General features: G+C 38.5%; 1 protein-coding gene across 1 annotated transcript in view; it reads right to left on the bottom strand.

Moving 5' to 3' along the window:
- The window catches only part of GALNT13 (polypeptide N-acetylgalactosaminyltransferase 13), a 290475-nt gene that overhangs the window by 83743 nt on the left and 189463 nt on the right, over nt 1–17269 (bottom strand). The window contains exon 7 of the mRNA XM_070731536.1: nt 10198–10315. Coding sequence (XP_070587637.1) covers nt 10198–10315 — 118 coding nt within the window. The remainder of the gene's footprint in view (nt 1–10197; nt 10316–17269) is intronic.

The raw sequence follows: 17269 nt of genomic DNA, 5'->3' as shown, positions 1-17269 counted from the left end.
AGAAAAAGCTGGGTTGTTTTTTTCCTCCCCTGGTAGGCCAGCTCTCAAATCCATCCCAAAAGATTTCCGGAGAGATGCATTTATAGAAATAGGCATAAAATCATTTGTTCATGTCTTAGCTAAATAACCATGTTTTCTTTCATGGTCAAATGTGCTTTAATCCCAGGAAGGTTTTTTTTTTTTAAAAAAGAACCAGTTAGATTTCCAAACAGACTCAGTGCTCCACGACAGGTAGTCCTCGACTTACAACAGTTCACCTAGAGACCGTTCAAAGTTACACTGGCACTGAAAAAAGTGACTTTGACCATTTTTAATACTTATGACTGTTGCAGCACTCCCAGGGTGATTTACATTTGGGTGCTAGAAACATAGAAACATAGAAGATTGACAGCAGAAAAAGACCTCATGGTCCATCTAGTCTGCCCTTATACTATTTCCTGTATTTTATCTTAGGATGGATTTAGATGTTTATCTCAGGCATGTTTAAATTCAGTTACTGTGGATTGACCAACCACATCTGCTGGAAGTTTGTTCGAAGCATCTACTACTCTTTCAATAAAATATTTTCTCACATTGCTTCTCACCTTTCCCCCAACTGACCTCAGATTGTGACCCCTTGTTCTTGTGTTCACTTTCCTAATAAAAACACTTCCCTCCTGAACCTTATTTAACCCTTTAACATATTTAAATGTTTCGATCATGTCCCCCCTTTCCCTTCTGTCCTCCAGATTATACAGATTGAGTTCATTAAGTCTTTCCTGAAACGTTTTATGCTTAAGTGCTTGACAACTGACTCATATTTATAATGGCCAAGTGCCCCAGAATCATACGATCCCCTTTTTTGCGACCTTCTGACAAGCAAAGTCAATGGGGAAGCCAGATTCATTTAAACCACCGTGCTATTAATTTCACAACTGCAGTGATTCACTTAACAGCTGGGACAAGAAAGGTCGTAAAATGGGGCAAAGCTCACTTAACAAATGCCTCACTTAGTAACATAAATTCTAGGCTCCATTGTGGTCATTAAGTTGAGGACTACCTGAACTCCCAAAATAAAATAAATGTAACAATTTCTGCCTTGGTTTTAATGTTTTTAAAGTTAAAAAAACCCACTTCATGTCTGGATTATATTCTGCAGTTCATTGTTCATTCTCTTTGCCTTTACAGGAGTCCTCATTTAGTGACTATTTTGTTTAGTGACCATTCATAGTTACAATGGTGATAAGTAGTAACTTTGCAACCAATCTTCACATTTACATCTTTTACAGGTCCGTAAACCACAGTTAAAGAGAAGTAAGATCATAAGCACAATCATGGTTTCATGATTTAGGAAGCACTCCGCTTAACCACAAAGCTGCTAGTCTCAATCAATTAGTTACCAAATAAGGACTCTTTGCAATGGCCTCTGTAATATATTTAATATTATGATATGTTCAGCTTCTGTAACTTCCCCCATACACCATTCCCAAAAGATAATAATGTTGTGATTGAAATATGCTGCGAATAATCCAACCCTTAAGAAGTAGAAATGGCTTCCAGCTTGAAAGTTAGTTTTAGTGGTTTGATTAAACTGCATTCTCGTTGCCAAGAAAGAAACTTTCAAATATTATAGTTGGTATATGAATTGCTACAACATTGAAATGCATCTTGTCAGTCACAGTTGAGCTGATGGAATATATAATAAAAACAATTTTTTGCTTCATTTTTTGCAGATGTCTTAAGATGTATAATGCTCTGGAAGATAAACTCAATTTCTTTTTATTCCTAGTTTCTGACACTAAGCTTCTAAAATCAGCACTTTGCTTCCCTGGGTCTCCAGCAATGCTGCTTATTCTCAGTATCATCCCCGCCCCTAGAACCTTCTACATAATGGGTGCTTTTCTGATTTGAGCCATTCATTCCATTATTATTTTTCTTAAAGAGCAGATACGCAGAGAAAGCTGGGAGGGAAGCAGGCTCCCTCTCTAGGCAATTTATTACTTAAGATTTCTTAGGCAATAAGAGCCCAGCAAGGTTGCAGATCTTCTAGACTATTAATGGCTCACTTGGTAACAGTTTCTCAAAGCAAAAAGCAAAAGCGATAAGCTGTGGTATGTAGTTGTTATCATTTATCCCACGAACCATGTACTTATAATGCCACTGGCTTTTTCAGTTTGCTCTTTCCCGCCTTAAATTAAGACTATAAATATCTATAAAGTTCCAACTTCTAAAAATATTTGCTCTTGCAAATTGTACTCAAATTACAATACTCTAATGTTTTAAATAGTATTTGGAGTATATCTACACCTCCCTGTTTCCTAAATTCTCCTGAATATAAAATAGAAGCATAGATAGACAGATAGATAGACAGATGGATAGATAGATAGACAGACAGACAGACAGACAGACAGACAGACAGACAGACAGACAGACAGAGTAGGTAGGTAGGTAGATGATAGATGATAATAATAATTTTAAAATAATTTATTGGATTTGTATGCCGCCCCTCTCCGTAGACTCCGTAGATAGATGATAGATAGATAGATAGATAGATAGATAGATAGATAGATAGATAGAGTAGGTAGGTAGGTAGGTAGGTAGGTAGGTAGAGTAGGTAGGTAGATAGATAGATGATAGATGATAGATATATAGATAGATAGATAGATAGATAGATAGATAGATAGACAGACAGACAGACAGACAGACAGACAGACAGACAGACAGACAGACAGACAGACAGACAGACAGACAGAGTGGGTAGGTAGGTAGGTAGGTAGGTGGGTGGGTGGTTGGGTGGGTGGATAGATAGATAGATTAGGTAGGTAGGTAGGTAGGTAGATGATAGATAGATGATAGATAGATAGATAGATAGATAGATAGATAGATAGATAGATAGAGTAGGTAGGTAGGTAGGTAGATAGATAGAGGAGAGAGAGAGAGAGAGATACCCAGGTTCCTACCAGAACAGGGAGGGGGGACACCACACCGGTAGCAGAAATGGGGCTGCGCCTGCAGCTCCAGGTGACAGGCGGGCGGGCATGTGCATCGGAGTGTGATTTGGCTTCTGCGCATACACAGGAAGCCAAATCTCATGAGAGGATGCACATGTGTGAGATTTCAGCAATTTTCAGCATTTTTTTGCTGCCACACATACACACAAACAAAACAAAATCACCGAAATCTCATACGCCATGCATCTTCTCACAAGATTTGTTTCCTGCGTATGCACAGAAGCCAAATCTTGCTCTGAAACGCGCATGTGCCCGCCAGATGTACGCGCAAGCTGCGCGTGCTTCATCACTGGTAGCAGCGGTAAGTTGGAACCCCCACCTGGTCATAAGCGTGAAAAATAGTTCATAAGTCCCTGTTCTCGGTGCCTTTGTAATTTTGGTCACTGAAGGAACTGTTGTAAGTCGAGCAGTATCTGTATACAACCCCTAAAAAGGCTTTTGACTGCCATATGAATGATAGAGCAGAGAATTTCTACAATCTTCTGTACAGAGAGTTTGTTTGTTTTAAAAAAGGAAAGAACCTCTACTGTATGATATGAATATTAGATTAGTACGGATATAATAAGGTGGACTTAAGAGTCAAGCCACTTTAGCTACTGGAAATGGAAAGCTCAGTTGTCTGCTTTTGTGTGATTTGGACAGTCGTTAAGCAATTTACTTTACATGCCTTCATGCAGAAATATGATTGTGATTTGATTCAAAGCTGTGCCATGCTAAATTACCTCTGAAGTCTTTTGATGCTATTCTTGCCTGTTCTATCATGTAATAGGTGCATTTTAGTAAAAAAGACTGACTTTTTTTTAAAACCTCAGATAATCATTAAGGGAAGTCAAATGAGAGGAAAAATCCAAGCATGTTCAATTTTTTAAAATAATGGTATAGCTAAAGCAGTGCAAACTAAATTTTTAAATGCAGAGCAATAGCTTATATCTCACAATAATATTCTGCAGGATGATACTGTCAAGCACTTAAATCACAGAAATAATATAATTTTGCATCAATAATATATGCATGTTACGGGCATAAAAGACATATAGGTTTGTAAGATTCTTCGGTCAAAATGCTATCTAATACAGCTTCCTGTTCCTCTAGTAGCAACCAGAAATCTCTGAGAAGCCCAATATTAGGATATGTGCAATATCACCCAAATATAAAACAGCTGCTACTCAGGAGCAATACATATACTGTAATCAGAGTGAGTAGAAAGTATTAACCATAGCTTATAGAATTTGGTGTGATACTGGGCAATGAATGAACTCTCTGTCGCGTGAGTGGCCATGCATTATAGAGCAGCGTTTCCCAACCGGTGTGCCGCGGCACACTAGTGTGCCGCGAGACACAGTCAGGTGTGCCGCCAAGCTTCAGCTGGGCGGGGCGCTGCCGGTGCCTCCGAGCTCCCACTCGCAGCTGTCCCCCGGTTCCTGCCCGTTGCCGCGGTTTCTGGCGCTCTCCTGCTGGGCCCCAAAGAAGGAAGGCGGGAAAAAGGAGAGCGAGTGGGAGCTCGGAGGCACCGGCAGCGCCCCGCCCAGCTGGAGTTTCCTGGCGTCGGCGGCAAGTGTCCTTTGGGCCCGGCGGGAGGGCACTGGCGGTGGGAGCGGGAGCGTGCCGGCTGCAGCGGCCTCAGGCGGTCGTGGGGAGATGGGGGCGGTGAGAGGGAGCATCAGCGCCACCCCTCTACGAGCAGCAAGACCCTCAGCGACGGGCCATGCCGTTTGCCTTTCGGCTCCGTCGCTGAGGCTTTTGCTGCTCGTGGAAGGGAAGGCGCCGATGCCCAAAGCCTCAGCGACGTTTGGCTGCCGGGGGGGTGGGGAGGAGAAAATCCTCCCCCCCCCCTCCAGGAGCAGCAAAAGCCTAAGTGACGGATCACGCCGTTTCCCTTTCGGCTCTGTCGCTGAGGCTTTTGCTGCTCCTGGAGGGGGGGTTGGCGGTGCCAATGCCAAATGCTTTCCCTCCGCGGTGGGGGGTGGAGGGCAGCCGCAGTCAGCCCCAGGAGACAAAGAGGGAATGAGAGAAAGGAAAGAGACAGAAAGGGAGGGAGAGAAAGAACAAGTGAGAGATAGAAAGGATAGAGAGAAAGGGAATGAGAGAAAGGAAAGAGAGAGAAAGGGAGGGAGAGAAGGAATGAGGGAAAAAGGGAGGAAGAGAGAGAAATTAGAAACATGAGAGAGAAAAGGGGGAAAGACAGGAGAAGTACCCAGAAATGAGACAGTGGTATAAATTTCAGGAGGGATGATTGATGATTGACTGTACAGGTATTTATAAGGGGATGTTACATGGGATTGTATATATGAGGGGGTTATTTATTTATGTATGTATGTATGTATGTATGTATGTATGTATGTATGTATGTATGTATGTATGTATTTATTTATTTATTTGTGTCATTTTGGTTGGTGGTGTGCCCCAGGATTTTATAAATGTAAAAAATGTGCCGCGGCTCAAAAAAGGTTGAAAATCACTGTTATAGAGGGTGGGTATTGTGGCCTGCCTAGCAGCCAGAACCTTTGGAAACCTGTAGTGCCTCTTGGTAGGGCTGAGAAAGGAGATACTACTCCTTTGCCTGAATGCAAAAGTATGCAAGGCTGCCAAAAGGCAGTAACTGCAGAAATGCAGTAAGGTTTACTCTGATGGAAGTCTACTTGTGAGTAGAGCTGCAGGCTACTTGGCCACGCCCTTAAGTCTACTTAAGGCCTAACAATACTAAGGCTAATTGGAGGGAACAACACCATTCCAGAATCTTGCATCGTGAAATTTGTATCGTAGTTCCTGAATGTTAACCTCTCTGCTTCCAGTTTGTACTGTGGCTTGAATCTTGGCTTCCGTGGTTCCAGTGTTGAGAAAACCTGTCTGTTCATAGCCTGTTCAGTGATTCTAGTTTGTTTTGCTATGTTGGGCTTGGATTTTTCAAGGACTAATTTCTAGGAACTTTGCCAACTGTTGGAGGCTCAGAAAGATAACTGGACTTCCTTGTTCTTCCTTGTCTTCATTTGCTTTGAACTATTTGTAAATTAAAGTGTGCATTTTGTTTTATGCTCCTAAGAAGCTATTAGGAGATTCCACATTTAATTCCTAATACAAACTGTTTGTAAGTTTGTGGGTTGTGTAATTATACAAATATAATTGCAAATCTAATAAATTATTATTAAATTATTATTATTTGGGGCTTCGGCGCTGGGATAGAACAGTGGGATAATGTTGGGAGTATAAAGAGAATACAAACTGTTTGTAAGTTTGTCTGTTGTGTAATTATACAAATATAATTACAAATCTAATAAATTATTATTAAATTATTATTAAATTATTATTATAAATAATTATAAATAATTATACAAATCTAATAAATTATTATTAAATTATTATTATTTGGGGCTTCGGCGCTGGGATAGAACAGTGGGATAATGTTGGGAGCATAAAGAGAAGCAGGCTCTTTTAGTGTGGATATTAAGATAGGCTAGTTTTATAATCAGCATGTATGGTATGCTTACAAAAATAACTATTCCCTTGAATGTCTGTGTCAAAGATCCTTATGGAAGGTAAGAGGAAACCTCTGATGAACAGGGCAAATATGGCCTATGTATGTTTCACCTGGCCAGGCAACTCCTCCTTCTCAAGCTGCGCCTCTATATTGAAATTTCAAAACCCAAGTCCCCCAAAGAGTAATTAAAAGACATTTCTTCCATAGGAAGAAAAAGGTTTGCGGGTGATTGTGATTGCTCATTTTCTAAAGTCTGCCTTTTTAAAATCTCCCCCTGCTTATAGCTAAAAATTTCCCAATACAGCAATTAGGTTTAAAACAGCTCAAATTAAATAAAACCCAATACACTTGGCACCCTCTAATCCATTTCAGGAACAGCTAGATTCATATCCCTATTTTATTCCCAAATGATACATAGAGGAGTCAAGACTTGATTATCTTCTGAAGCACTTTAATTCCGGAGGCAGAGGAGGAGGGGCCATGATAGAAAAAGCTCATCTCCATCTCTCCTTTTATTGATACCCTGAGAAGCAGAGGTACACCTGAGCAGGCAACCTGATAGATAACATGAGCCATAAAAGCCATTATAAATCATAATCAGCACCCTGAATTGTATCCAGAAGCTTGTAGGTAACCAACACAACTCCTACAATAGTAATCTCACATGGATAGGTAAGACACTATTCATCATCATACACGTAGCTGCATTCTGGAGCTTTCAAATGGTCCTCAAGTGAAGTTCAGTGTACACTAAATTTCATTAATCTACACTGAAGTGACAAAGGCATGAGTGACTTCCAATGAAGACCAAAAACTAGCACACAACTAAAGTTGGGCAAAGGGTCTCCTGTGACAGTCTCTATCTGCTCTTTCAATAGGAGCTATGATCCAGGAGAGCCTTAGAGCAGGGGTAGGCAAAGTTGGCTCTTCTATGACTTGTGGACTTCAACTCCCAGAATTCCTGAGCCAATTATGCTAGCCCACATGTCCACATGTCATAGAAGAGCCAACCCCTACCCTAGAGTGTTAGGCTGGTCCATAAACATTTTGTCTAGTATCAAAGATAAATTTCTTCTGGAATATGAAAGCTTCTGAATCAACAGTCTCTCTGTCTACTTAGGGTTGAATCTAAGTGTGTTTCTCCTATCCAGATGTTACATAGAGAATCCTATAACATTGAGAAAAGATGGCTGCAAAACTAGATAGGGGGGTAGTCTTTCAAATATTTTCTTATGAAAATTGTATCAATTTTTTTTTTTAGCCTGGATATTCCAAACTTACTTGAAGCAATCTGGCTCGGTGCTCCAGTTAACAAAGTGATGCTACTAAAAAAAAGGGGGGGGGGGATGTACAACATTCCCAAACAATAGCACAATTATGCTTCAATTTTATAGTAGTCTGGAGTGAATAAATTGCATCATTTTAAATTACAATGCACCAAATAGAATTCCCTACGAATCCCCAATCAGTTGATTGCATCTAACAGTCAAAATAGCTCTTTGATATACCATATGCAATGAGCTTCACACATTCATCCATTCTATGACTTCTAGTCTAAAAATAATGGAGCAACTAGCCTGTGCATTTTTCACATTATATTCATCAAAAATATAAACGGCTGCATCCTGCCTCTATATGCATCATATATACTTCTTTTTGATAAAAGAATGAGAATATTATAAGAAGTGGCAAGGCATGGACAGCAATTCAGAGCTGATTGTTCCATCATTATGAAAATAAGGGTCCTTTAAATACTGTAGCACCAATATCTATATTACGTCATTACTCTGACACTTATTTTAAGATCAATTTTCTAATTTATTTAAGATTGCCTTGAAACTTGACAAATTTCCATCATTTCATTTATATCATAGGCTTTATAGATGACTGAAATAGTTGGCTTCAAATTCAGTCATTTGGAAATATAATTTCTATCCCTAAAACAAAATTTAAGGATGTTAATATAAGTACATGAAAAATCATTTGGAAGCTTTATTTATTTATTTATTTGTTTGTTTGTTTGTTTGATTTATAGGCCACCTTTCTCCTCACAGACTCAGGGCGACTCATAGGAATAAAAATAGATACAATAACAATAAATACAATTAAAACATCAAAAATACTAAAAACCCACAATAAAAACAATCATTCATCTTTCATACAAGTGACTGGAGTGAAGCTTTTGCTCACAGTCTCCAGGGCTGCTGGCATAGATGTGTTTTTAATGCCTTTCGAAAGGCAAGGCGAGTGGGGATAATGCAGATCTCTAGAGAGAGTTTGTTCCAAAGGGCCGGGACCACAACAGAGAAGGCTCTTCCTCGTGGACCTGAAGTTGGCATTGTTTGGCAAAGCTTTGCCTTCCAGAATGTTTTTAAGCCACATGAATAAATTATATAAAAAACAAACAAACAGTTAATAAATGGATGTGCATGTGCATTTTTTGTTATTTATTGTTTCTTTTGCTTGTTAAATATATAGGGTGCCTATCCTCCAAGGAGATCAAGACATGTTTTAGCATTCCTTTCTCCTGTTTTACCCATAATTAGGTTGAGGTAGATCAGACTGACAAAGTTTAATTTATTAAATAATTAATTAAACTTTGTCTGTTAGTTAGTTAATTAATCAATCCCAAATACAGAACTTTCATGACTGATGGAAAACTTAAATCTCTGATTTCCCTAACAATCTGACTCTCATCCCAGTGTTGGGAAAGTAATCCATAAATGATTTCCTTTATTTCAGCATACACAACAGCAGTAGTGAAGTGAAGTGAAATCGTTTTAGCAAAGAAATTATCTCAGCTCCATATATAAAATTAGTGTACATTTCTGAAAACATTTGAAGAAAAATGAGCAGATATTTAGGAAATTGGCACGTGAAATGATACATATGCTTGGGAAAATTTGAAAAAAAGGTATACATTAAAAGAAGATAATATTTGTAGCTCTGGGTTGAATTGTGGGGTCCTCCTTGGTACTCTCTGAGTTTGGTTGTTTTATTGCAGATAGCGTTCTGATGATGTTACCTAGTTTGTTAATGAAACATCTGCAAGAAAACAACCATGCTCAGAGAGTGCCAGGGAGCCCTATGTACCAATGGAGGAAAACAAAATGGAACTGTTTCAAAGGTAGCATAAAAGAAATACACATACTATGGGACATCTATGTGATGTGAATTTAATCCCTAATCTGATGATGGTCATGGATGTCCCATGCCAATCCTCATTTGCTCCCACTTCCTGAGTAGTCATGGAATTAAGTAACAAATGGGCATATGCAACCCTGAGCCAGATATGGTAATAATGACTGGCGGGCCTCTAATCTACATCATACAATTTTTAGATACTCAAAGCTTTATGTGATGTGTTGCATAGCGTAGGGGGGTGGGGGGGGGAAGCTTGGCACAAAAACTGAAGGATGTAATTCAGCTCAAATTATAAATGGAAGGTTGCACTCAACAGAACAGAAAGTAAGAGAATCCCTTATTCAGTGGGAATCCAGAAACAGCAGAGAAAAAGGAAGCTGAATAATAAGTGAATTTGCCTTGATTCAGTTTTGCTGAATGAAGCACTCCATTGAAGAAGCTTTCCATTTGGATTATCTTCCTAATTTCAAGACAAAGTAAAGTTTTCATTTCAGATGAACAAAATGAAACCATCCCTATCTTAAAACGTTAACATTTTTTACAGAAAATCGGCCAGTTATTACAAAAGGAAATAAAATGGAAAATTACCCTAAAAGACATTTCAAGATTCTCTCCACCCCAGATATCCATTCCTGCATCGTATGTTCCTATCTCTTCAAAGTAGTTTCTGTCAATAGAAAATAAGCCACCAGCCATAGTAGGGGTCCTAGTTGAAAACACAAGAAAAAGAAAACAAAGGAAAAGAAAAATATTTTTGAAAGATACTTTGTGGAATTTAATAAGTGATACTACAGCATATATCCTCCATATAGACAAAATTATATTTCATTTATTAGAAACTGAAGGTGTAGTATTGAATTTAATAATTTTGAACATTTTCATTCGCTGCTGTGGAAGTTCAGCCTGCATTCTAAAAGTAGCAAATCGATGCACGCATTTAAACATCTAGGAATTATGTCATTTAAAGCATAGTAATATAATGTAAGAAATGGAATATAGCTTTTAAAAATAAAAGGTAAACTTTTAAAAGTGTGGGTGAATTACCAAGAGCACAATTTTTATAAGCGTATAAATGTCTTGAAAAAAAAATCAAAACCAGATAATAATCATGTATTATTGTAATAGAACTACCAATAACCCAATGCCTGAAAATGTTCATTATTCTTTTTTAAGCATTTATATTTAATTTCTTTAAAATTCCATTTAGACATGTATACTCTGTAGTAAATACAGGTTTCACATTAGGATTGCATTACTGAGGCATTAGAATAAGGAACCTGTGGTATCCCATTTGACTAGTTTGATTGCTTCATTCTTTTGAATAGTAAAATATACATTCTCAAATCACAACTGCACAGCAGAGGATGCAACTAAGTGCTTTTGTCAGCTGACTTTTATTGAATTCTGTGGATTTATCAAACTGTATCATGCACATTATTTGATGAAGCAGCACGTGAGAATTTATTGCTATGATATAGAGAGAATGTGCTAAATAGAAATTGCGTAAAGAAACAGGGTGAATATTCTCTACGGTCATAAAGAAAGGAGGAAATGGGTTATATGTTCTTTCTTTTGATAGTACCAAGAGATGTACCAAGTACTTTTGATAGTACCAAGAGAAAACGTCCATTTATAAACACACAAATGCCCATGCAGAGTAACAAATGTCTCACACTTGTGTAAAATAACAAAAAAATAATTTATATGAATTATTCAATAGATTTCAGTGAAACAGATCCTCTTGAACTACCCATGTCATCCAAACAGATTTCACCTTTCTCCTCTATCCCAATTCTGCTTTGAATGTTCTCCCTGGCCTCCAGAACAGACCGCACTGAGGGAGAAGGGAAGGGAACCTAGTTCTGCCAGCATAGGGGTAGGCAAAGTTGGATCGTGTATGACATGAGGACTTCAACTCCCAGAATTCCTGAGCTAGCATGATTGGCTTAGGAATTGTGGGAGTTGAAGTCCAAAAGTCATAGAAGAGCCAACTTTGCCTACCCCTGTGCCAGCAGACAGATTGCGCTGGAGACATTTCTTTAGGGACATAGTCAAATTGTTGATTGTTTGTTTACCCATTTTTGTTCTAATATTTTCAGTGGGTTCTACTTCAAGAATAATGATTCCATGCATAGGCCTCACTTGGTAATTGGAACAACAGATAAGTCACATGATGTACTCTCGGTAAACACAGTCCTAAAATTTTATTCACTTAATAACTGGAAACATTTATATAATATTAGGCGTTAAAATTTATTATCGTGACCATTAACACTCATGTTTCTTTGTTCAAATGCAGCCATGGTTCTCTATTTCACTATACGTACAAATGGAAAAGCTAAAATTACGTTTAACTTTAAGATTTTCTATTTGTGCTTCTAGTGAAGCAAAGATCTATCGCTGCATTTGAACAGGGAAAGGTAACTATCAAAGGTCAAAATAATAAATTAATCATGCTTGGTTTAATGGTGAAGGCCTCAGCCTAGAAACAGTAGGCAGTGAGTTCTAGTCCTGGCTTAGGTACAAAGGAGCTGGATGATTTTGGGTCAGTAACTTCATCTTAGCTCTAGGAAGAAAGCAAGGGCAAGACACTTTTGAAAATCTTGTCTAAGCAGTCACCAGGAATCAAGACTGACTCAAAAGACACCAAACAAAAAGCTGTAAGAAACACTTCAGCAAAATATCCAGATCTAAATGTGGTAAAGTCCATCGCAGATGGAAAGATGGGGATCTGAACCATAAAAAGCAGCAATAAAAAAAAATGTGCAGGAGGTTATTCTTCCCAGATCCTTAAGCAGGGATGGGTTTCTGGGGGTTCGCTGGGGCTCAGGAGAACCTCTAGCTAAGATTTTATGCAGTTTGAAGAACCCCCAAATCCCACTCCTGGCTGGTTTTGCCCCTCCCACATGGCCCATTTTGTATGCAGGTATGTGAAAGGTGTGCGTGGAAGCTCTGAGAGGGTGAAAAATGGGCCCACCAGAAGTTCAGGGAAACAGGCCCATTTCTGGTTTCTAGAGGCCTCGGGAGCCTGGGGAAGCTGTTTTCGCCCTCCAGGAGGCTCAAAGAGAGCCTCCAAAGCCCAGGGACTGCACACACACACACACACACACACACACACACTGTGGTGCAGGAGGCCAACTAGGACACGTCCACCATTCAGACTTCTCTTTGTCATCATAGGTCAGGATCTATATAACCATCTCTCCCATTTAATTATTTTAGGTACTTGCGACAAAATGCAACAATCCAGAAAACACAGCTAAAAACAAAGGTACATTTTCCCCTAGGCACAGACCAAATATCCTCCTAATCTGTATCCTGCCCAATGCTTGGTGGAAGGGCTAGATCTTCAGCGTCCTCTAGAAGCCTAAAAAGGTATGGATCCCTCAGATCTCAAGTGGGAGGCTGTTCCAAAGGTCTGGGGAATGCACTTAACTTGGAGGTGGAGGGTGAAGTGGTGGTGGTGATGGTGGAGGTGGTAGTGGAGGAGGAAGAGGAGAAGGAGAAACTGACTCAAACAAAGTGATCGCCGAAATGAAAGAACATAAGCTTTTGGGGATAACAATACTTGACAAAGATTCCAGTAACAGATTTTAATTCGGAGAACATGGACCAAGTGATGGGACTGAATAGGACAAGAGCATTAATTTCCTAGAGAAAAACTCTAGAACAACTTGAATCCATTAGCTCCTGTTCTGTGTGACTTCACCTAAGACCATTTATGGCCTCAAGGATCAGCGGCAGAATAATTGTAAAAGGATTTGAGGGCCGGGGAACTTTCACATTTAATTTTTTTTTGCATCACTGGTAACTCATCCATTTTGATGAATATGAAACTTATACTGTGTACGCTTAAGACCTTTGGGCAGTAGGAAAGATATGAATATTCTGAATAAATTATATTTCATTTCATTTAAACAATTATTGGTATAGCATAATGTGCCTCAAGAGTTTTAAAATAAAATTGAACTTGACAACCAACTGTTATTCATTAAGGAAATAAAATTGGATGCATGAACCAGTTCTAAAATGTCACTCTTATTGTCATTACTACAAACGGCTAAATGGCTCAATTTTTTCTCTTTTATGTTTTCAAGGCTCAACAGATCAGTAAACATTATGACAAAACCCACACTGGCAGCAGCTTGTGTCATATGACAAGAGAGAGAGAGAGAGCATATAATGTCAATTAAATCAACTAAAATAATACTTTTAATAACCGTGAGGAGACATTTTAAATATTTCAAATGTGAAAGAATGGATATATCTGAAGGCTTTTTGTACCAGCAGTTCAAATGCAAGATGCTACACATCTATTTTGCTCCTTGAGGGCCATAAGGTTTTATTCTGCTTCTTGTGGTTTTTATCAGAAGATGAAATTAATCAGAAGCTTGAGTTTTATGTTATAAATAGGTATGTGAGGTATTGTTTTCTTCTATGAATGTAATGAAGGCTGTGGGAGGGATGAAATAGCTATATATTAAACAACCATCTTTTTTTTATAGGTCTTCGTTTGCTTCAATTTCTTCTAAAATACTTTGAGTTTATTTGGTTCTCTTGATCTGAGAACTCTGTTTTGGGGGGAGCTTTCAACTTTTACATCATGTAGGTCATTAAAGCTTCAGAATATAATATAATCAATTGTATATAATCAACTGACAGAAACAAATCAAGTACAAATAGTCCTCAACTTCTGACAAAGTTGGGAGCAGAATTTCTTTTGCTAAGCAAGATTGTTGTTAAGTGAATTGCGCCCGATCTTACAGCCTTTTTCACCACGGTTGTTAAGAAAATCACTGCAGTTATTAAGGGAACCACACGGTAGTTAATCAAACCTGGTTTCTCCCACTGACTTTGCATGTTGGAAGTGGGCCAGGAAGGTTAACAATGGTGATCACATGATTTCTGTGAAAGGCATACAGTTAAGACGTCCCAGTTGCCAAGTATTTGAAGTTTGATCACATGACCCTTGCAATGCTACAACACTAATTGTGAGGACTGCTTATAAGTCACTTCTTTAGTGCCGCTGTAACTTAGAACAGTCGCTGAACAAATGGTTATTAAGTAGAGAACTACCTGTACATAAAATCATTGTTTGCCATAAGCAACATTAGCTGTATTTGTCCAGAGTATGAGATCCCTTGAAGCTGCTGGTGGTGTCCCAGTTTAAGAAGATATTGGAGAGGGAGTGGCTGAGTCCTGAAAGCTCTACTTTTCTATCATGGGGCCAAAATGCCTTGAAAGATCATTCCCTTAATTAGTGTCCTTCTCCTATCCTTGAAAATAGTTTCTAAAATTGGTATAGACCAATGGATTATTCAGCCAGTTCTATCTGGATCGGGTGAACCGGTAGCACTGACTGCAGGTGGCCCCACCCACCTGCCTGGACATAAGCATGTCACGTTTTTTATGTTATGCACATGCACAGAAGGCTTTGTGCGTGTGTAAAAAAAGGCGCTTACATTTGAGAACCTTAGGGAAGGTAAGTGAATACTACCCCTGATGTAGACCAAGTTTTCCCAAAGGAGAGCCATCGTGGACAAACTGTTCACTATCACTAGAAATAGCAAAACGATTATTTTTTCCTAAACAATTTTAATTTATTGTGTAATGTAATTATTATTTTGGATTTTGATTTTTTAAATGCGAACTGGGATTGCATGTTGCTATTCGGGATTGTGGGCTAGTTTCGTACAAGGGAAATACTATTGTAATTTAAATTGTAATTATGTAATAAATGATACAAACAAATGCACTGGAATAAATTGATAATGCTTTTGTTACAAGTATTTTTTAAAGGCCAAAGGAAGCAAAATGAGTCCTTGGAATTATCTTAATTTTTAAACATGTTTTGAACTCCTCCCCCAAAATATGTATCTTGAGAGAAACGTAATTTGATGACCACAGCTCTAAATCTTGGGACTGGAAATATTTGTGCCCATAAGTATTTTGATTTTGGACATAGCCTCAAATTGCCTAAACCTAACTGGAAATCATCATTGATACCCTTGGATTGATATAGTGTGTGAATCCTTCAAAATCTGCCTTTTCCATTGCACATAAAGATGCATGGTGTGGATTTTATTTATTTAATTTATATTCTGCCTTTATTATTTTTACAAATAAATCAAGATGACAAGCTTATCCGACACCCTTTTCCACTTGTATTTTCCCAACAACAACAACAACCCTCTGATGTGAATTAGACTGAGAGTGACTAGCTCAAAGTCATCCAGCCGACTTTCATAGATAAGGTGGGACAAGAACTCACAGTCTCCTGTTTGTTGGTCTGGTGCCTTAACCACTAGATCACGTTTGCTGCCATCTGAAGTAGCAGAGCCTGACCTTTTGGAAGAAGTCAGACTGGTCTAAGCTACCATTTCATGCATGCGCTTAAGGTGAGCACTGCAACCCAATGAATAAGAATTATTTGAACTATATAATGGAATTACTATCTAACAGATGGGCCAAAGAGATTAAGTAAGGTGGGGGGGTTTTAATTACATAGTAGAGCTATCAAGAAAAACGATACAGCTATGCTAGCTCTGTAGCATGAATAAAAAACCTCCTACAATTCACTATGCAGTGAAATACAAAATCCTGTTAGCAGAAGTGTGTTCCTGCCAATTTGGATCAGTTCTATAGAACTAGTAGTAAAAATTGGGACTGGTTCTCAGAACTGGCAGTAATGGCAGCCTGGCTGTGTTTGAGCTGGTTCTTTCGGCAGTGCCATAGGTGGCATCATCTTGTTTTTCCCTTCCGTGCGTGCGCATAAACTTTGTTTTAGTACTGCACATGTGCAAAGTACGTACACAGTGCACCACTGAGCAAACCATCAGTAACAAAAGTCAGAACCCACTCCTGTCTGTTAAGAGAGGGTAATTTTTAACCACAGGGCTTATTGAACTTAGATACAGGGAGGGAAGGCATTGTTTATGGAGCTGGGGTCAGAAGAGAAGGATTTCTTGCTGGCTGAGGAATTCTAGGAGTTGAGACCAAACTTCTTAAAGTTGCCCTAAGGTTGGGAAAGATTCTGCACAGTGTCAAATTTCTTCTATTAAAGTTAATTCCAGCCATACCCCTAAATCTAGTCATACGTCTCCTCTATTTATTTCAAAGATAGTTGCAAATCTATCTGGCATTCATTTGCCATCAACATAGAATTATGTTGCTTGCCTGAAAAAGTATTACTTACATGCTCTGCAGCTCTGCTTTTCATTATAGCCATTGTGATCTCAAAAGACCAAACAACATTAAAAACCATAAAATGGTATCATAATCTTGAAAACAAAAATGCATCAAATTTTTTTTTAAAAATGTAATATTTTACTATCTTTAAATGTAGGATTTCATGCTTATTATTGTAAAGCTTTGTTTCCTACATACTCCTGAAAAATCATGTTCAAGAATATACTTTCTATTTTATTTATTTATTTTTATTTAATCAGATTTGTATGCCGTCCCTCTCCGAAGACCTTCTAAACAAAGGTCATTGTATGCAACTATTATCTTGGTTTATTCAGTATACAGGTAGTCCTCAACTTATGACCACAATTAAGCCCAACATTTTATTGCTGAGCAAGACATTTGTTAAGTGAGCTTTGTCCCATTTTACGAACTTTCATGCAGCATTTGTTAAGTGATTCACTGCAGTTGTTAA

The sequence above is a fragment of the Erythrolamprus reginae genome, chromosome 1 (assembly GCF_031021105.1).
Source record: "Erythrolamprus reginae isolate rEryReg1 chromosome 1, rEryReg1.hap1, whole genome shotgun sequence".
In the NCBI taxonomy this organism is placed as follows: Eukaryota; Metazoa; Chordata; class Lepidosauria; order Squamata; family Dipsadidae; genus Erythrolamprus; species Erythrolamprus reginae.
The sequence above is the reverse complement of the archived record's forward strand: the minus strand, read 5'-3'. Positions and strand labels throughout refer to the sequence as shown.